This window comes from Ovis canadensis, chromosome 3 (genome assembly GCF_042477335.2).
Source record: "Ovis canadensis isolate MfBH-ARS-UI-01 breed Bighorn chromosome 3, ARS-UI_OviCan_v2, whole genome shotgun sequence".
In the NCBI taxonomy this organism is placed as follows: Eukaryota; Metazoa; Chordata; class Mammalia; order Artiodactyla; family Bovidae; genus Ovis; species Ovis canadensis.
This window is the reverse complement of record NC_091247.1, coordinates 165,539,363-165,561,854: the sequence shown is the minus strand read 5'-3', so window position 1 is coordinate 165,561,854 and position 22,492 is coordinate 165,539,363. Positions and strand designations below refer to the sequence as shown.

Sequence of the window (22,492 nt, the reverse complement as noted above, 5' to 3'; positions counted from 1 at the left end):
ATTACATCCATTTTGCAGAAAATGAAACTGTAATTTCAACCATGTCAACTATCTTTTAAGTCCACCAGCAGCATTTGTTTTGAACTAGGCTTCTTACAGCAGAGAAGGCGATGGCACCCAACTCCAGCACTCTTGCTTGGAAAATCCCATGGACGGAGGAGCCTGGTAGGCTGTGGTCCACGGCGTCGCGAAGAGTCAAACAGGACTGAGTGACTTCCCTTTCACTTTTCACTTTCATGCATTGGAGAAGGAAATGGCCACCCACTCCAGTGTTCTTGCCTGGAGAATCCCAGGGACGGGGGAGCCTGGTGGGCTGCCGTCTATGGGGTCACACAGAGTCGGACACGATTGAAGTGACTTAGCAGTAGCAGTAGGCTCTTACAGAGTTAAGAGCTAGACACTCACTGCTGCTAAGTCACTTCAGTCATGTCCGACGCTGTGCGACCCCATAGATGGCAGCCCACCAGGCTCCCCCGTCCCTGGGATTCTCCAGGCAAGAACACTGGAGTGGGTGGCCATTTCCTTCTCCAATGCATGAAAGTGAAAAGTGAAAGGGAAGTCACTCAGTCATCCCCAACTCTTCACAACCCTGTAGACTGCAGGCTACCAGGCTCCTCCATCCATGGGATTTTCCAAGCAAGAGTACTGGAGTGGGGTGCCATTGACACTCACTACAGTCATATCAACACCCTCTCTCCACCCTCCTGTGCTGTATCTGTTCTAATACTTTCCTTGTTTGTTTTCACTTGCCTGAGTTTTCTGCCTTCCATTCATTCCAGCTGTGTGCTTCCCCAAAGACTTAAGAAGAAAGTTGTTAATTTGGTGGTTTTGCCAAAATAGGAAGAGGAAACAAAAGCTGGAGCCCACAGAAAAGTTACCATCCAGTAGATTGAAGACAATGATAGCCAGGATTTCAACTTCAAAAGGAAGGGCAATGAAACTCTTACGAAACTCATCATGAGTTGCTTCTTCAACTGTACACTTATGAGTGACTCAAATTGATAATTTTACTTTTTGATTACAATTATTATTTCCCTACACATCCTTGTCATGTTTCTCTGCAAGCAAAGTATGCTTTGTCCTCCCTGACTCTGGACTTGTTTTCTCAATGAAATATAAACCAGTGATGTCCAAGAGTGAACAAACACATGTCCAAAATGTCTTTGCATGTTTTGTCTTCATAGTCTTTACTTTCCAATCTGAGAACATGTCCCTATAGTTTGGATCCCTACAAATAAGGAGTATGTTTGAAGGTCAGCTAGGGCCTCTTGGGTGGCTCAGTGAGAAAAGATCTGCCTGCCAATGCAGGAGATGCAAGAGATGTGAGTTCAATCCATGTGTCAGGAAGATCCCTTCGAGTAGGAAATGACAACCCACTCCAGTATTCTTGCCTGGAAAATTTCATGGACAAAGGAGCCCAGCAAGCTACAGTCCATGGAGTCACAAGGAGTCAGTCATGACTTAGTGATTGAGCACATGGATTGAAGGTCAGCCAAAGCCACCACCAGAGACCAGCCACCAGAGCCACCAGAGTAATAGTTAATCCATACCTTCAAGTAGCATAAACAAGAAATAAATAAATAAATGTTTGTTTTTTTCAGCCCTAAGTTACTGGATTTGTCTGATAAAACCACAAAATCTGATGTCACGTATTTAATAAAACAAAATCTTAAAATATGTGACATTGGCTTTAAGGAAAGGCAGCAGGTGATGACAGAGAAGGCAATGGGACCTCACTCCAGTACTCTTGCCTGGAAAATGCCATGGACGGAGGTTCCTGGTGGGCTGCAGTCCATGGGGTCGCTAAGAGTTGGACATGACTGAGCGACTTCACTTTCACTTTATACTTTCATGCATTGGAGAATGAAATGGCATCCACTGCAGTGTTCTTGCCTGGAGAATCCCAGGGATGGGGGAGCCTATCTGTGTGACCCCTGTCTATGGGGTCACACAAAAGCAAACATGACTGAAGTGACTTAGCAGCAGCAGCAGCAGGTGGTGAGTATCCTTTTAGAAGAGGCTAGAAAAATGACAATTTCAGTTAGGCAGTGGCAAAATATTTGGTAAAACTTCTGCCTATGCTACCTTGAAAGAAAATACACACAATGCAGTTGAAGTTCTGGGACAAGAGATATGGAGAAAAAACACGAATAGATTAGTTGGTTGTTATTACTCTGTTTAATAAGTACTAGATGTTCAAGCTGATTTTAGAAAAGGCAGAGGAACCAGAGATCAAATTGCCAACATCCGTTGGATCGTACAAAAAGCAAGAGAGTTCTAGAAAAACATCTATTTCTGCTTTATTGACTATGCCAAAACCTTTGACTGTGTGGATCACAATAAACTGTGGAAAATTCTTCAAGAGATGGGAATACCAGACCACCTGACCTGCTTCTTGAGAAACCTGTCTGCAAGTCAGGAAGCAACAGTCAGAACTGGACATGGAACAACAGACTGGTTCCAAATAGGAAAAGGAGTACATCAAAGCTGTATATTGTCACCCTGCTTATTTCACTTATATGCAGAGTACATCAAGAGAAATGCTGGGCTGGAGGAAGCACAAGCTGGAATCAAGATTGCCGGGAGAAATATCAATAACCTCAGATATGCAGATGATACCACCCTTATGACAGAAAGTAAAGAGGAAAAAAGAGCCTCTGGGTGAAAGTGAAAGCGGAGAGTGAAAAAGTTGGCTTAAAACTCAACATTTGGAAAACTAAGATCATGGCGTCCAGTCCATCACTTCATGGCAAATAGATGGGAAAACAGTGGCTAACTTTTTTTTCTGGGTTCCAAAATCACTGCAGATGGTGATTGCAGCCATGAAATTAAAAGACACGTACTCCTTGGAAGGAAAGTTATGACCAACCTAGACAGCATATTAAAAAACAGAGATATTACTTTGCCAACAAAGGTCTGCCTAGTCAAGGCTATGGTTTTTCCAGTCGTCATGTATGGATATGAGAGTTGGACTATGAAGAATGCTGAGTGTCGAAGAATTGATGCTTTTGAACTGTGGTGTTGGAGAAGACTCTTGAGAGTCCCTTGGATTGCAAGGAAATCCAACCAGTCCATCCTAAAGGAGATCAGTCCTAGGTGTTCAATGGAGGGACTGATGTTGAAGCTGAAACTCCAGTACTTTGGCCACCTGATACAAAGAACTGACTCATTTGAAAAGGCCCTGATGCTGGGAAAGATTGAGGGCAGGAGGAGAAGGGGATGACAGAGGATGAAATTGTTGGATGGTATTACTGACTTGATGGACATGGGTTTGAGTGGACTCTGGGAGTTGGTGATGGACAGATAGGCCTGGCGTGCTGTGGTTCATGGAGGCCCAAAGAATCAGAGACAACTGAGTGACTGAACTGAACTGAATGGAAGATTATAGTCTAGGTGACTTATAAGTAATAAAATATGTTTCTCACAGTTTTGAAGACTGGGAAATCGAAAATCAAGATGCTAGCAGATTCAGTGACTGGTGGGGGTTCTCTTCCAGACTCATAGACAACCATCTTTCCATGTGTCTTCAGATGGTGGAAGGGGCAAGGGAGCTTTTTGGGGTCTTATATATAAGGGCACTGCTAAGTCACTTCAGTCGTGTCTGACTCTGTGTGACCCCATAGATGGCAGCCCACCAGACTCCCCCATCCCTGGGATTCTCCAGGCAAGAACATGAGTGGGTTGCCATTTCCTTCTCCAATGCATGAAAGTGAAGTCGCTCAGTCATGTCCAACTCTTAGCGACCCCATGGACTGCAGCCTACCAGGCTCCTCCATCCATGGGATTTTCCAGGCAAGCGTACTGGAGTGGGGTGCCATTGCCTTCTCCAATATATAAGGGCACTAATCCCATTCATAGGGCCTAATTGCCTCCGAAAGACCCCAGCTCCAATTTCCATTAGGTATCAGCATATGAATTTGGGGGAAATATAAACATTCGGTCTATAGGATCATATAAAATATATTGCAGAATCTGAAAATTAGGACATGGACATATCTTTTGGGGGACCACTATAACCTCAGATACACAGATGACACCACCCTTATGGGAGAAAGTGAAGAGGAACTAAAAAGCCTGTTGATGAAAGTGAAAGAGGCGAGTGAAAAAGTTGGCTTAAAGCTCAACATCAGAAAACAAAGATCATAGCGTCTGGTCCCATCACTTCATGGGAAATAGATGGGGAAACAGTGGAAACAGTGTCGGACTGTTATTTTTGGGGGCTCCAAAATCACTGCAGATGGTGACTGCAGCCATGAAATTAAAAGACACTTACTCCTTGGAAGGAAAGTTATGACCAACCTAGATAGCATATTGAAAAGCAGAGATATTACTTTGCCAACAAAGGTCCGTCTAGTCAAGGCTATGGTTTTTCCTGTGGTCATGTATGGATATGAGAGTTGGACTGTGAAGAAACTGAACGCCGAAGAATTGACGCTTTTGAACTGTGGTGTTGGAGAAGACTCTTGAGAGTCCCTTGGACTGCAAGGAGATCCAACCAGTCCATCCTAAAGGAGATCAATCCTGGGTGTTCATTGGAAGGACTGATGCTGAAGCTGAAACTCCAATACTTTGGCCACCTGATGTGAAGAACTGACTCACTGGAAAAAACTTTGATGCTGGGAGGGATTGAGGGCAGGAGGAGAATGGGACGACAGAAGATGAGATGGTTCTGTGGCATCACGGACTCAATGGACATGGGTTTGGGTCGACTCCAAGAGTTGGTAATGGACAGGGAGGCCTGGTGTGCTGTGATTCATGGGGTCTGAAAGAGTCGGACATGACTGAATGACTGAACTGACTGATGCATCTCACGATAACTGCTTTTGCACAGTTCTCAAAGTATAGTATCATAAATCAGAGGAATTATTTGATATTTCTAACTCATCATAAATATCTGCTGGTTTGTATTATTTTTTCTAATTTTCCCATTATAAAAACATCTGTAGTTAGTTTGACCCTTGATATCAATTGTTAGCATTCTCAGAGTCCCTTTAACTATAGTACTAGTTTGCATCTACAATAAGTTTTGTGTTACTGACATTTTGTGGCCCATGTTCTATTGATATCTCTGCTGTCTAGTTGTTTAAGTAAATCCGTCAGTGGTGGCCCACTTTGAAGAATAAAATAACCTCCCAGGATTAGACTCCAGTTTAAATTCAATTACATGTTGGAAAGGAAAAGATTTGATTCAGTTAAATTCCTGTTATAAAACTCAGTGAGTTGTCACCAAAACATAGACATTGTACGTTAATTTGACATTGCTGTATCCTCTGTATAAGCCAGAGGGAACTAAGTGCAAAAGACCAGTCCATTATTCTCTAAGGAAGATATTAATTCCTGTAGGTGAAAACACAGTTCACTGTATAGGTAGAATGTGAAGAACAACTCATACTTTATTTATAGGCTATCAAAAATAATTTATAGTGATGGCAATAGCCTCTGAACATCTATTGCTTTAATTTGTGACTCGGTTTGCTAAATATATTATTTCTGGGCTATTTTGAAACATTAACTACTGGATTGTGTAGACTGTTCATAAGGGTTCATGAAATTGACACATCATGGTTTAGATTGAGGAAGTTAAAGAATTATTATTTATAAAGTATATAAAGGATCATTCTGATGTAACTGAATGAAAAAGGCCTTAAATATAACACTAACATCTAACCATTGACCATCACTTTAATACATTACTTTTTTCTACACTTTCTTCTCCATCGGTTAATCAACCTATACTGATTTCTAGAAGGGAAGGTGCAATTCTTGGGCTTCAGACATCCTACCATATACATTTTTTAAAAAACACTTGAAGAAGCCAAATGTTTTCATTAATTCCCCTTTTGTTAACAACAATGTCATATTGTAGCCTATATACTAAAAAACATTATTGAAAGACATGTAAATAAGGTGGAATAATAGTGAATTTTCTAAAGACTAAGGATAGTTGGCAGTTAGTATTCCAGAGAACAAATATTTGAATTCTGATGGAGAAGACAGACAAGAATATGTGCAAGGATTGAAATCTGTAAGTTCACTAGAAATAAATAAATAAATACAAATAGAAATAAAACTGAAAGAGTCTATTTGGAAGCAGAAGAGCAGCCTCCAAGTTGGTGTGTTAAGATGGAATTGGTAACAATGAGCCTAACAGAAGGATGCTAGTCATGATATCAATGTGATCACTGACTGGACACTGCCCTTTGAAAAAATCACTTCATACCTCTGATTCCTTATGCTCTTATCTGCAAATGTGATTAAAAATACCTCTTCCTCTTAGTTCATGGGATTATGATAATTAATTGAAGTTTTAGAGAAAAGAAAGCTCTAAAGCATTTCTTAAGCTCCTTGTTTTAAGTAAAACCCATCATAAACATGTGACATATATGTAAATTGCTAAGAAATCAAATTAGCCAATACTACAGCATGGCTTCAGTATATATACTATAGTATATATAGCCTAGATACAGTAATCAGCACTGCTTTAAAAAAATTATTGGAGTATAGTTGCTTTACTATGTTGTGTTAGTTTCTACTGTATAGCTAATTGAATTAGCTCTGTGTATACATATATCCCCCTTTTTAAATTTCTTTCCCCTTTAGGTCTCCATAGAGCACTGAGTAGAGTCTCCTGTGCTATACAGTAGGTTTGGTTAGTTATCTATTGATGGCATGGCAACCAAGTATTCTTGCCTGGAAAATCCCATGGACAGAGGAGCCTGGTGGGCTACAGTTTAAATACTTAAAGAGCTGTACACGACTTAAACAACTTAGCCTCTACACAGTGTTTATATGTCAATCCCAATCTCCTAATTCATCATCCGTTTGCCCCCCTTAGTGTCCATACATTTTTTTCTATATCTATATCTGTGTCTATTTCTGCTTGGAAAATAGGTTCATCTGTACCATTTTTCTGAGCCTGGTGGGCTGCCGTCTATGGGGTCGCACAGCGTCGGACACGACTGAAGCGACTTAGCAGCAGCAGCAGTACCATTTTTCTAGATTCAACATATATGCATTAATATACAATATATGTTTTTCTCTTTCTGACTTTACTTTTGACAGTCTCTAGGTCCATCTACATCTCTACAAATGGCACAGTTTCATTCCTTTTCATCGCTGAGTAATAACACTGCTTTTATAGAGGAGAATAAACTTTAAGCTTGATGCCTACCTGAACGCAGCCTCCAGAATAGTTTCTTTCCTTCCATATTAAGGATTGTTTTTTCTTCTATTGGTTTTTTTAATCCAACACACAAATTTTATTTTTTTTTATTTTTTTATTTTTTTTAATTTTTAGTTTTTTATTTTTTAAATTTTAAAATCTTTAATTCTTACATGCATTCCCAAACATGAACCCCCCTCCCACCTCCCTCCCCAGAACATCTTTCTGGGTCATCCCCATGCACCAGCCCCAAGCATGCTGCATCCTGCGTCAGACATAGACTGGCGATTCAATTCACATGATAGTATACATGTTAGAATGTCATTCTCCCAAATCATCCCACCCTCTCCCTCTCCCTCTGAGTCCAAAAGTCCATTATACACATCTGTGTCTCTTTCCCTGTCTTGCATACAGGGTCATCATTGCCATCTTCCTAAATTCCATATATATGTGTTAGTATACTGTATTGGTGTTTTTCTTTCTGGCTTACTTCACTCTGTATAATCGGCTCCAGTTTCATCCATCTCATCAGAACTGATTCAAATGAATTCTTTTTAACGGCTGAGTAATACTCCATTGTGTATATGTACCACAGCTTTCTTATCCATTCATCTGCTGATGGACATCTAGGTTGTTTCCATGTCCTGGCTATTATAAACAGTGCAGCGATGAACATTGGGGTACATGTGTCTCTTTCAATTCTGGTTTCCTCGGTGTGTATGCCCAGAAGTGGGATTGCTGGGTCATAAGGTAGTTCTATTTGCAATTTTTTAAGGAATCTCCACACTGTTCTCCATAGTGGCTGTACTAGTTTGCATTCCCACCAACAGTGTAGGAGGGTTCCCTTTTCTCCACACCCTCTCCAGCATTTATTGCTTGCAGATTTTTGGATCGCAGCCATTCTGACTGGTGTGAAGTGGTACCTCATTGTGGTTTTGATTTGCATTTCTCTAATAATGAGTGATGTTGAGCATCTTTTCATGCAACACACAAATTTTAAAACACTGACTTCCATTCTTAAAACTAAAGATCAGTATGTGCACTGCATGATTTTATTTGCATAAATGTATGTAAAAATATGATAGCTTAATAGGTGTTGAGAAAGAGATATAAAATAGATGAATATAGTTATAGCTATCACAGAAATTTCCTCAGTTATTGGCTAATGTGTTGAAAAAACCCTGGATATGGGTTTGTCTTTCTGGAGGAAAATAGAACAGTCAGGTTAAAGCTCTGTGACAATTTTGTAGAAACGTTGTTAAGCATTTAAAATGTGGCCTTGTCATGTGCTCTTGTGCTGGCCCCTGTGTTGACCTTCATGAACCATGATGATAATTAAGCACAGATGGAGGGTCAGTGCTCATTTGTCAGGAATGCCTGAGGCTTTCCTCTGAGGCTTTGCCCTGAACTCCAGGCAACTCTCTCTGCCAGAGGAAACTGACTAAAAATGTTTTTCCTCCAAATATAAGAAGGGTTTTCTTAATTTAATGGGCTGGTTACTTGTGGTAGGGTAGAGTTGCCACCCTTGAATTACTCAGCTTAAAACAAGTCACAGAGGCTCCTGAGCCTCCTGGTAGGTCCAGAGCAGAGGTAGCTGCTTCTCCCTGCTGTTATTCCAGACATAGAAGATCCACTGAGTCTGGAACTCTCCATTCCTAGCCTAAGTTAAAACTAATTCCAACCTTATCCGTTTCTCAGATTTTATTTGTAGCTCATCTTAATTCTAATCCTAATCCTCCTTTTCTCACTGACTCAGCAACTAGATAATAGACTTTCCTCATGCTCTCAGACAAACCTCATTTGGTCTGATATTGATTCACTTTCATTTAACAATTTTGGATAGGTGGCCCTGTGTGCAAGGCAGGCAACTGATTATTTAATTGACAGAGTTGAGTTTTTCTTAACTTTCATCTAGGCAAAGGAATGTGTGACTCAAATAAAATAAACCCTAAGTACTAATTTCTGTATACTCAGTATCAGATTTAAGTTGAAATAAAGACATTTGATATATTAGGGCAATTTATTAGCTTATTCATCAATCACCCAGATCTGATTAGGGCATTTGATTTTTAAACCACAAGATTTCTAAATACTTTTGGTTTCATTTTTCATGACTCAGTGTGTCTCATTGTAAGGCGTGTATTATTGATTTGTTATTGTATAGTCACTAAATCATTTCCGACTCTTTGTGACCTCCTGACTGTAGCCCACCAGGTTCCTCTGTCCATGGGATTTCCCAGGCAAGAATACTGAGTGGATTGCGATATCTTTCTCCAGTATTGTTGATAGTATTTCTAATAATTATCTTTAAAATTTTCTATTTATTTTCATTGTCAATGGATATTTTACTTAATTGAATTTTAGAGCAAATTATTTAAATGAGTATAGGGAGTTATTGGATAGCTAATGAATACCAACAAATTTCCTTCTCAAATGGTAGATGGGTAATTTTAGTTCAGTTCAGTCACTCAGTCATGTCCGACTCTTTGCAGCCCCATGAATTGCAGCACACCAGGCCTCCCTGTCCATCACTAACTCCCAGAGTTCACTCAAACTCACGTCCATTGAGTCGGTGATCCCATCCAGCCATCTCATCCTGTCATCCCCTTCTCCTGCCCCCAGTACCTCCCAGCATCAGAGTCTTTTCCAATGAGTCAACTCTTCGCATGAGGTGGCCAGAGTACTGGAGTTTCAGCTTTAGCATCATTCCTTCCAAAGAACACCCAGGGCTGATCCCCTTTAGAATGGACTGGTTGGATCTTCTTGCAGTCCAAGGGACTCTCAAGAGTCTTCTCCAACACCACAGTTCAAAAGCATCAATTCTTCGGCGTTCAGTTTCTTCACAGTCCAACTCTCACATCCATACATGACCACTGAAAAAACCATACCCTTGACTAGATGGACCTTTGCTGGCAAAGTATACCTCTGCTTTTCAATATGCTATCTAGGTTGGTCATAACTTTCCTTCCAAGGAGTAGTGTCTTTTAATTTCATGGCTGCAATTACCATCTGCAGTGATTTTGGAGCCCCCCAAAATAAAGTCTGACACTGTTTCCACTGTTTCCCCATTTATTTCCCATGAAGTGATGGGACCAGATGCCATGATCTTCGTTTTTTGAATGTTGAGCTTTAAGCCAACTTTTTCACTTACCTCTTTCACTTTAATCAACAAGCTCTTTAGTTCCTCTTCACTTTCTGCCATAAGGGTGGTGTCATCTGCATATCTGAGGTTATTGATATTTCTCCCGGCCATCTTGATTCCAGCTTGTGCTTCCTCCAGCCCAGCGTTTCTCATGATGTACTCTGCATATAAGTTAAATAAGCAGGGTGACAATATGTAATTTACCATTACTTAAAAACAATCGTTCTTCATTTCATACTTTTAATTTTTTTCTCTTGCACCCATTTCATCAATTTGTTCATATCTAATTAATTGGCAATGAACTGACAAATATATATGCACAAATATATTTATGTATATATATTCAGTTTTGTTAATTATTAAAACATGGTCACAATTTACTGGATGAATTAAAGGTAGTGACTCTAATGAGACTCGTGAAACTCAATTATACATGTAACCTGTGTTTTTCCATTTCTTTAGAAAATCCAGAGTATGCACTACCCTCTCTTCCTTTGTATTGCCTTCAAATACCACACTTCAAGCAATAGTAATGAGGTTTAACAATATCACACAGAATCCAAAGAAGTCTATTCAAGTGAACATCTGTGAACTGTGTTTTTTTCTACTGTTTTTCTTGATTATGCCTACAAATAAAAGGAACAAGACACAGTAGCCATAAGTTGTATAAAATATAGAATTGTGCACAGAAAAATAACCTGAGCCTAATGAGTGTGTATGAATTTGGTCTGAACTATTGGTCAAGTCAAGACTTGTTAATAATAAATAGATAATAATCTTGAAAGTGGAATTTTTTTATCCCTTCATTGATTTTGGTCTAATTTGCAATGATTCAGCTCAGAGACCCTAAGATGTCAATTTAAGTAGAAGAAACAAAACAGGTTGGAGATAAGGAAGTGAAGAAGTATCTGAGTAGTGACTTGCAATGAGATAGATGTGATTATAATTAAAGTCAAGTAAAATATGCTGGGGAAAGAGTAGAAAAGATAATATCCTGAGGTAAACTGGTGAGCTATGAAAAAATAACAATACAAAAGTCAAAGTACTGGGGAAAAAAATAACTATACCATATAATGCTTCTTAAAAAGGCCTTTTCACTTTTCTGTGAGCATAGATTTCAATGGAAATCCTAACATCAACCTTGCTCATTGGTAAATTTCAATATTAATCATAATATTATTTGCATGTTAGTATATTTAAATATTTATATTGATATAATGATTTTAAAGTAATGGACAAGATAATTAAGAAATGTTATTTATGACCTGTTAAATGACTGAAAAATAAATCATCCTGTTGTATTTCTGTGTTTACTCTAGCTTATAGATGTCATAAATGCTACTGTAGTTTAAAATCATGAATTGATAATGAAAGATGTTTTAAATTCCTTTATGGAAGCAGGGAAATTGCAGAATGAGGACTTTAAACCTCATGATAGTTTATACACTCTGATAATATAACAAAAAGTAGTTTACCACATATAAATGCCCTTTGATAGTTCCTTAGTATTCTTCTAGAATTATTTGCTTTCCAAGCATTAAGAAATTTGATTACTTTAATAATGACAAAATTCAATAATATATAAATTCAGATTATTTAGACAATTTTCAAAGACTGAGTGCTATTTTCAGCTGATTTAACCACCACTTACAATCTGTCTCTTTCCTTTCTGTCTTATTTAATGTTATACTTTTTATAAGATGCTATTTCCAGTGCTCATATGCTGTCAATCCATCATGTTGGATTAACTGATGACCAAAGAGAAATGAAATTAAATAGCTATATAGACAAATTTTTATTGTTTCCAAGAAACCAAAGATGATTACAAAAGCAGACTGTAAACATTCTGAAGACATACAAATCTTTTCAAAACCATTCTTTGACAAGGTATAATATTTTCTATCAATTTGAACAATTTGCAATGTGGGATATTAATAAACTTACAGAAGTGTCCCTGCTAGGATGTGTCCATTTTTCAATAGAATCTACATTCTGTGCATTATTTGTGGTGAAAGTTTTTCATTTAACCTTAATGCTGTAGTTTTCCTGACATTTCAGGTAGGTTTCTAACATACAAATGTATCTATGGAGAGAACTTTTACAGTTATTTTCTTAAAGTCTTGGAACATTAGATGTCTTTGACTATTTTGATCCATAAGAATATTTTAGATATGCACAGATGACATAATAAAAGACTACTTATGTTTCTTTTATGCTTGTTTCCTCTTCTAAATACATTAAGCAAGAGTCTTATTTCTAATTTTACTTATGTAATTTTCAGAGTCACCAGTGATTAGTGAAATCTAGTCCGTGACATTATTGTTTCACTTGGGTTTAGTTTCTAATATTTCCTGAGCTTTAGTCTTATTTAAAAGATAGGAACAATATCTTATAGGGCTTTTGTGAAAATTTAGCTGAGTAAATAAATACTTGATAAGAACTTAGCATAAGTACTCAATATTTGAGTCAGAGATCCCTTTATTCATTTTTGTATACTTATGACTTAAGTTATAGACTAATTAGATTATACTACCTTTAACTCAGTAAATTCATCAGAAATGTATGAATATAGGAAAACAATAAAAATACATGCAAAATTATTAATAATATTGTGTTAGAATAGTGTGATTATGTAGTTTCTTTATTTTCTTGGTTTTTAAATAGTATTCTATTACAGGGATCAGCAAACTATAGGCTTAGTCTAAATTGTAAACAAAAGTTTATTGGAATATCCACAGTCATTTTTTTTTAGTATTGTCTGTGACTGACTTTGCACTAAAACTACTAAGATATGAGTAGTTATGAGAGAGACCATACAGCCTGCAGAACCTTAAATATTTATTATCTAGCCCATTACAGGTGGCAACCCACTCCTATATTCTTGCCTGTAGAATCCCAGGGACAGAGGAGCCTAGTGCGCTGCCGTCTATGGGGTCGCACAGAGTTGTACACGACTGAAGCGACTTAGCAGCAGCAGCAGCAGCAGCAGCCCATTACAGGAAATGTTTGCTGATTCCTGCTTTATAACTATCAATGTTATAAAATAAATAAAATAAAATGTAATTGTTGATCTAATTGAAAAAATAGAATATTCACCACAATTATCCAAAAGGGGAAATATCAGAAGGTGATAGAAAATGCCAGTAGATATGTCTAAAGCTCATGCAAGAATCATTCCATTCCTTGCTTCAGCATCAAACTGGAAGGGAAATCCAGGGCTATATCAGTTAATGAGATCAGGATGAACATATGGTGATTAAGTACTTAAAATCCTAGTCAAAGAAATTAGGTAAGAAAAAAAAAATATCAAGACATCAAATTTGAATGGAAGCAGTAAAAAATTGTCTGTTTGCAGATGACTTGACCTTATAGAAACCCTATACTCCATCCAAAAAAAAAAAAAAAACCTGTTAGAGCTATCAACAAATTTGTAAAGTTGCAGGATACAAAAATTAGTACACAAAAATTAATTGTTTCTATGCACTAATAATGAATTATTGGAGAGAGGAATAATAAATTGTTGTAAGCAAAAAAATCATTTATAATAGCACCAGAAAGAATAAAATTCTTAAAAATACATGTAACCAAGGAGGTAAAAGATGTATACATTGAAAACTATAACACTGATGAAAGAAATTAAAGAAGACACAGATAAATGGGAAGCTATTCCGTGTTCATTGATTGGAAATATTAGTATTGTTAAAATGTTCATATAACCCAAAGCAATCTACAGATTCAGTGCAGTCCTTAACAAAATTTCAATGCCATTTTTTGTTGAAATAGAACAATCAATCCTCAATTTTGTATGGAACCACAAAAGAGCCTGAGCAGTCTTAAAAAAGATCAGGAGGTATTACACTTCCTAATTTCTATGACCTAATTTCTAATTCTATAGAAATAGATTTCTAATTCTATTACCTGATTTCTAAGTCTGTTATTTCTAATTCTTAGTCATAGAATTAAACAATACCACATTGTAGTATTGTCTAAAAACAGACACATAGATCAGGAAAACAGAGTAGAGAGCCCAGAAATAAATGCATGTATTCTGTCAATTTGTTTTTGACAAAGGTGCCAAGAATATACAATGGGGAAAAGATAGTGTCTTAAATGGGTGCTGGGAAAACTGGATATCCACATGCAAAAGAGTGAAACTGAACCCCCGTTTTACACCATTAATAAAAATCAACTCAATATGAATGAAAGGCTTGAACATGACCTGAAACCATAAAATTCCTAGAAGAAATACAGGGGTAAGCTCCTTGACATTGGTCTTTGTGATGATTTTTTTGGGGATTCAACATCAAAAGGCAACAGAAACAAAAGTAAACAATTGAGACTATTAAACTAAAACTAAACTAAAAAGTTTCTTCACAAAAAAGAAAACTATCAACAAAATGAAAAGGCAGCCTATGAAATGGGTGAAAATACTTGTAAGTCACATATCCAATAAGAGGTTAATATCTAAAACATAGAAGGAACTCATACAACTCAATTACAAAGAGCACAAATAATCCAATTTTAAAATGGGCAGAGGACCTCAATAGGTATTTTTCTAAGGGAGACATAAAAGGCCAACAGGCACATGAAAACCGTGCTTAACATCACTAATCATTAAGGAAATGAAAATCAAACCACAATGAGATTTTACCTCATACTTATTAGAATGGCTATTATCAAAAGAACACGTAATACTGGCAATTATTTGGGACAAATACTGGCAAGAATGTGGAGAAAATGGAAAACTTTCATGCTTTTGGTTGGAGTGTAAACTGTTTTCAGCCTCTATGGAAAAAAGTATGGAGGTTCTTCAAAAACTTAAATGTAGAACTACTACCATATGATTTGGCAGTTCTACTTCTGGATATATATGCAAAAGAAGTTCAGTTCAGTTCAGTCACTCGGTCATGTCCAACTCTTTGCAAGCCAATGGACTAGAGCACACCAGGCTTCCCTGTCCATCACCAACTCCCAGAGCCTACTCAAACTCCTGTCAATTGCGTTGGTGATGCCATCCAACCATCTCATCCTCTGTCATCCCCTTCTCTCCTGCCTTCAGTCTTTCCCAGCATAAGGGTCCTTTCCAGTGAGTCGGTTCTTTGCATCAGGTGGCCAAAGTGTTGGAGTTTCAGCTTTAGCATCAGTCATTCCAATGAATATTCAGGACCGATTTCCTTTATGATTGGCTGGTTGGATCTCCTTGCAGTCCAAGGAACTCTCAAGAGTCTTCTCCAACACCACAGTTCAAAAGAATTAATTCTTTGGTGCTCAGCTTTCTTTACAGCCCAACTCTCACATCCATACAATACTACTGGGAAAACCATAGCTTGGATTATATGGATATTTGTTGGTAAAGTAATGTTTCTGCTTTTAATATGCTGTCTAGGTTGGTCATAGCTTTTTTTCCAAGGAGCAAGCGTCTTTTAATTTCATGGCTACAGTCACCATCTTCAGTGATTTTGGAGCCAAAAACATAGTCTCTCACTATTTTCATTGGTTCCCCATCTATTTGCCATGATTGATGCAACCGGCTGCCATGATCTTAGTTTTCTGAATGTTGAGTTTCAAGCCAATATTTTTCACTCTCCTCTTTCACTTTCATTAAGAGGCTCTTTCGTTCCTCTTTGCTTTCTGCCATAAGGGTGGTGTCATCTGTGTATCTGAGGTTCTTGATATTTCTCCTGGCAATCTTGATTCCAGCTTGTGCTTCATCCAGCCTGGCATTTCGCATTATGTATTCTGCATAGAAGTTAAATAAGCAGGGTGACAATATACAGCCTTGACGTACTCCTTTCCTGATTTGGAACCAGCCTATTGTTCCATGTCTGGTTCTAGCTGTTGCTTCTTGACCTGATTACAGATTTCTCAGGAGGAAGGTAAGAAGATCTGGTATTCCTATCTTTTTAAGAATTTTCCACAGTTTGTTGTCAACAGAAAATTGGATCAAAGATTTTCTGAACATGGCCCCACCCATCAGAACAAGACCCTGTTTCCCTCTCAGTCAGTCTCTCCCATCAGGAAGCTTCTATAAGCCTCTTATCCTTATCCATCAGAGGGCAAACGGAATGAAAACCATAGTCACAGAAAACTAACCGAACTGATCACATGAACCACACCCTTGTCTAGCTCAATGAAACTATGAGCCATGCCATGTAGGACCACCCAAGATGGATGGGTCATGGCAGAGAGTTCTGACAAAACTGGAGAAGGAAATAGCAAACCACTTTATTATTCTTGCCTTGAGAAACCCATGAACAGTATGAAAAGGCAAAAAGGTATGACACTGAAAGATGAACTCCCCAGGTCTGTAGGTGCCCAATATACTGCTGGAGAAGAGTGGAGAAATAACTCTAGAAAGAATGAAAAGATGGAGCCAAAGCAAAACCAACACCCAGTTGGGGATGTGATAAGTGATGGAGTTAAAGTCCAATGCTGTAATGAGCAATATTGCATAGAACTTGGAATGTTAGGTACATGAATAAAGGGGAATTGGAAGTAGTCAAATAGGAGATGGTAAGAGTGAACATTGACATTTTAGGAATCAATGAACTAAAGTGAAATGGAATGAGTGAATTTCTCAGATGACCATTATGTCTACTACTGTGGGCAAGAATCCCTTAGAAGAAATGGGGTAGCCCTCATAGTCAACAAAAGAGTCTGAAATGCAGTTCTTGGATACAATCTCAAAAATGACAGAATGATCTCTGTTCATTTTCAAGGCAAACCATTCAATATCACAGTAATTCAAGTCAATGTCCTGACCAGTAATGCTGAAGTAGCTGAAGTTGAGTGGTTCTATGAAGACCTACAAGACCTTCTAGAACTAACACCAAAGAAAGATGTCCTTTTCATTATAGGGGACTGGAATGCAAAAGTAGGGAGTCAAGAAATACCTGGAGTAACAGGCAAATTTGGCCTTGGAATACAAAACAAAGAAGATCAAAGGCTAACAGAATTTTGTGAAGAGACCATGCTCATCATAGCAAACACCCTCTTCCAGCAACACAAGAGAAGACTCTACACATGGACATCACTGGATGTTCAACACCGAAATCAGATTGATTATGTTCTTTGAAGCCAAAGATGGAGAAGCTCTGCTGCTGCTGCTGCTAAGTCGCTTCAGTCGTGTCCGACTATGTGTGACCCCATAGACGGCAGCCCACCAGACTCCTCCGTCCCTGGGATTCTCCAGGCAAGAACACTGGGATGGGTTGCCATTTCCTTCTCCAGTGCATGAAAGTGAAAAGTGAAAGTGAAGTCGCTCAGTGGTGTCCAACTCAGCGACCCCATGGACTGCAGCCTTCCAGGCTCCTCCATCCATGGGATTTTCCAGGCAAGAGTGCTGGAGTGGGGTGCCATTGCCTTCTCCAGAAGCCCTATACAGTTAGTAAAAACAAGACTGGGAGTTGACTGTGGCTCAGATCATGACCTCCTTATTGCTAAATTCAGACTGAAATTGAAGAAAGTAGAGAAAATCACTAGACCATTCAAGTATTACCTAAATCAAATCCCTTACGATTATACACTGGAAGTGACAAATAGATTCAAGGGATTCGATATGATAGACAGAGTGCCTGAAGAAGTATGGATGGAGATTTGTGACATTATAAAGGAGGCAGTGATCAAGACCATCCCCAAGGGGGAAAAAAAAAAGAAACACAAGGGAAAGGCAATCATTATCTTGAAGAGATATCTGTATTTCCATGTCCACTGTAGCATTACTTACAATAGTCAAGATATGGAAACAAGCTATGTGTCCACTGACAGATGAATGGATAAACAAAATGTATACACAAACGGGACTTCACCTTCAAGTGCAGGGCATGAAGGTTCAATCCTTGGTCAGAGAGCTAAGATCCACAGGCCTCGTAGCCGAAAACTAAAACAGAAACGGAAACAATATTCTAGCAAATTCGATAAAGACTTTGAAAATAGTCCCCATCAAAATGTATATAATATACACACACACTTACAATCACTCATATACACAATGAAATATTATTCAGCTTTAAAAAATAATGAAATCTTTCCATTTGGGACAACATGGATAAACCTGGAGAGCATTATGCTAAGTGAAATAAGCCAAGCCAGATGGAGAAAAATAAATTCTGCATCATGACATTTAGATGTGGAGTTTAAAAAAAATCATACTTGTAGAAACAAAGAGTAGATGGTAGTTGCCAGAGGCTAGGGGATGTAGAAATGTGGAGAGGATGATGAAAAGGTATAAACTTTTAGTAATTATGTGAATAAGTTCTCAGGATCTAATGTATAATAAGGTGATGACAGCTGATAAAATTGTGTGGTATAATTGAAATTTGCTACTCTAGTAGAACAAAGTGTTCACACCAAAAAACGTAAATATGTGAGGTGACAGTTGTATTGATTAATTCAATTGTGGGAATCCTTTCATAATGTTTATCAAATCAGCTTGCACATTTTAGATATATTTTACCTTTATTTGTCAATTATAACTCAATAGAGCTGAAAAAACTCAAAGAGGTTATTACAGTTGAATGTGTGAGAACTTCCTTGCAGATATGCCTGACTCACAAAAAGTAAAATAAGTCTTTTAATCTGTAGCCTGTTATCTGTTAATTGCAGATTATACCAATTTCTCTCCATATTTGAAATGCTGTAAAATATTATGTTAAAAAATCTTAAGTATATTTGTGAAAATTAACATTAAATTAAAAAAGAGTAAAAGTGATAGTTTTCCACACTGTTACTTCCATTCTACTACTCATCACTGTAGTATTTATTCCAGGGAAGCAGTACTCTACCTACTTTAAATTTCATTTTTATCACTTTGCCTGTATGTGTTTCTGAAGGTAAAGTCCTTGGATAGAACTATGGACAAATTAGAATACTTTAAAGAATATTTTCACAAAATCTGGAAGGTGATATAGAGGGTCACTGAAAATATCTTAGATATAATTTGACATCAGACAAAAATTAAACCTTTGTTTCTCTTCGTAGATACTGTTTTAGTTTTTTTTTTTTTTTGATAGTTTTCCCGGATTAGTGGCAGATTTAGCTTTTATTTGCATATTTTCAAACTTGTCTTGCCAATGGACAAGTGTTTCCTTTTTCCTCTGTATTTCAACTGAAAAATATTTGGAAATGGAATGAGAGTAGTAAAAAGAAGATACTGAGAAGTATTGGCAATTACAGCTAAAAGCCAAGTAAGCAACATCATTCTACAAAGAATATTGATGCTAGGGAACCATGGTTTTTTAAAATTTAATTTCAGTTGTATTAAGCTATATGTGATCATTCCTTCCACAAGAGAGTGGGTACTCTATACCATAAAGCTAGCAGTTAAGTGTTCCTGTTGTTGTTCAGTTGCTCAGTCGTGTCCGACACTTTGCAACCCTATGGACTCTAGCCCCCCAGGCTCCTCTGTCCATGGGATTCTCCAGGCAAGAATACTGGAGTGGGTTGCCATTCCCTTCTCTTTAAATGTTCCTAGGCATATCCAATGGAGAAGGCAATGGCACCCCACTCCAGTACTCTTGTCTGGAAAATCCCATGGACGGAGGAGCCTGGAAAGCTGAAGTCCATGGGTCGCTAGGAGTTGGACACGACTGAGCAACTTCATTTTCACTTTTCACTTTCACGCATTGGAGAAGAAAATGGCAACCCACTCCAGTGTTCTTGCCTGGAGAATCCCAGGGATGGAGGAGCCTGGTGGGCTGCCATCTCTGGGGTTGCACGGAGTCAGACATGACTGAAGCGACTTAGCAGCAGCAGCAGCAGCAGGCATATCCGAAAAGAAAGTCTGAATAAAAATAACATACAATCTGTTTGATTGGGAACATTTCACTGCTATGAAGAATTCATAAAATGATAGGTAGAACCAGTTTTGGAAGTGCATTAAAATTAATTTATTAGAATCATACAATTTCTAATCTTATAATTTTAGGAAATATTAATAGATCTCTGCTGAAATATTTTAAAATATTCTCAATTACTAAAAGTGGAAAAATTATAAAATATGCCTACTATTTAATTCTCTAAAATTCATCAAATGTAATATAAGATCCTTTTAACCTTGGTATAGAAAATATTAAATGTTTGGATTAAGAAATCATTCTGTTTTAAGGGATGACAGCTCCATTTATCTTAGAAATCAGAGTGAGATAGCATTTGTTTCTTTGTTGGTACTTTAGTATAGATCTGAATTCAACTTTCTCTTTGGGTGCTTTTTGTTTCCATGAACAAAATGCTTTCAGTTTTTAGCTCATAACAGAGTTACATACCTCAGTCAAATTTTTTGGTAAATTTGCTGATAACTTTCTGAATAGCAGAGTATTAAAAATATTTATGAAAATTATACAGTTGTAGTTAATGTAATAAAAAATATAATACTATTTTGGTAACTCAAGAGTGACATGAAAATGCAAGTATGGCCTAAACTATTATTTCCTTTTTTTAAATACAGGTTACTTGAATTTCAAATAAAGAAGCAGAAATGCCACCACCAGGAGGCACCCCACCACTACATCCACCTCCTGATGGAGGATGGGGCTGGGTAGTGGTTGGAGCAGCTTTTATCTCCATTGGATTTTCATATGCATTTCCCAAAGCTGTCACAGTATTCTTCAAAGAAATCCAGCTCCTATTCAACACTACCTACAGTGAAATAGCATGGATATCATCCACTATGCTGGCTGTTATGTATGCAGGAGGTAAGCTTCTTTGGACTAAATTGATTTCTGGTTTAAGGAAACAATTGCTTCATGCCACAGTATTTTACATGTAGTATCTTGGTACATTAAAATCCTGTTTTCATTACCCTCACTTAAAACCAACCAGAAGGATAATTAGGACTGAATTTTTAGTGATTTTTAGTGATTCAGCATCTAGAACTATTCACTTCATTCTGAGTCTTACTAGAGTATTTATTTGAATGAGGATGTCTTTGCACAAACTAAGCTTTACTAAATTATGGAATTTTTAAGGGTGGCAAATTTCCATTTAATTTGGAATAGAGACTATACTGTAATGTTAGTATCATTTCATAATATTCCTGCAATTGGTAGACATGCTTTTTTATGAATGGGAAAGAAACTCAAGTTGCTGGCAACCTATTTTCTAAGCCTAGGAAGTAATTCACTTTAAGCTGAAAAAATGGAGTGTTATCATGTACATTCTGGGTCCATTCAAATTTGTGTGAATAAAATCATTCTTTACCTCTATAGCTTATTAAATTTGTAGTTATTTAATATAAATTAAATATTAAATATATCTGTAGCTTACTTAAATATTTTAACATTTAAGTGGTTGCTTGACAGTTTTCTTGTTACATTCCATGTTCAAATGAGGGTGTGATTCATGAGGGATAGTGAATAAATTGGTACCATATTAGTGTGTTAGCCAAAAAGTTCATTTGATGTTTTTTTTTCTGTAAGATGGCTCTAGTAGTGCTTAGTTGTCTTTAAATTCACTTGAAACAATTTTGTTGAATTGTATTATGACAGATGTTATAGTGTGCATTTAAAAAAAGCTTATTAAAGTTGGTGCGTTTTTGTGTAGCCATTTTAATATTGAAGATGGAAGAAAACATTTTTGGCATATTATGCTTTATCATTTCAAGAAAGGTGAACATGCAACTGAAACACAGAAAGATTTGTACAATGTATGGACAAGGTGGTGTGACTGATCAAAAGTGTCAAAAGTGGTTTACAAAGTTTCATTCTGGAGTTTTCTCTCTGGACAATGTTGTACCATTGGGTAGATCAGTTGTAGTTTATAGGGATCAAATCAGGACATTTATTGAGAACAATCAATGTAATACTATGTGGGAAGAAGCTGACATACTCAAAGTATCCAAGAGTTGAAAAGCATTTGCACCAGCTTGGGTGTGTCAGTCACTTTGATGTTTGAGTTCCCCCATAAATTAAGCAGAAATAAAACCTTCTTGGCTATATTTCTACATGTGATTCTCCACTTAAATATAATGAAATGTTGTTTTTAAAACACATTGTGATGATGAAAACTGGATGCTATACTATAATGTGGAGTAGAAGAGATTGTGGGGCAAGTGAAATGAACTATCATGAATCACACCAAAGTCCAGTCTTCATCCAAAGAAAATGATGTGTGTATGGTGGGATTAGATGGGAGTCCTCTATTATGAGCTCCTTCCTAAAAACCAAACAATTCATTCCAACAAGTACTGCTGC

At 37.4% G+C, this 22,492-nt stretch overlaps 1 protein-coding gene across 8 annotated transcripts in view; it reads left to right on the top strand.

Annotated features, from left to right (window-relative positions):
* Positions 1-22,492, top strand: part of SLC16A7 (solute carrier family 16 member 7) — a 196,529-nt gene that overhangs the window by 107,295 nt on the left and 66,742 nt on the right. For all 8 annotated transcript variants that reach the window (XM_069584780.1, XM_069584783.1, XM_069584785.1 and 5 more), the window contains one exon: positions 20,749-20,995. In XM_069584780.1, the coding sequence (XP_069440881.1) occupies positions 20,779-20,995 (217 nt within the window). In that variant the 5' untranslated portion in view covers positions 20,749-20,778. The remainder of the gene's footprint in view (positions 1-20,748; positions 20,996-22,492) is intronic.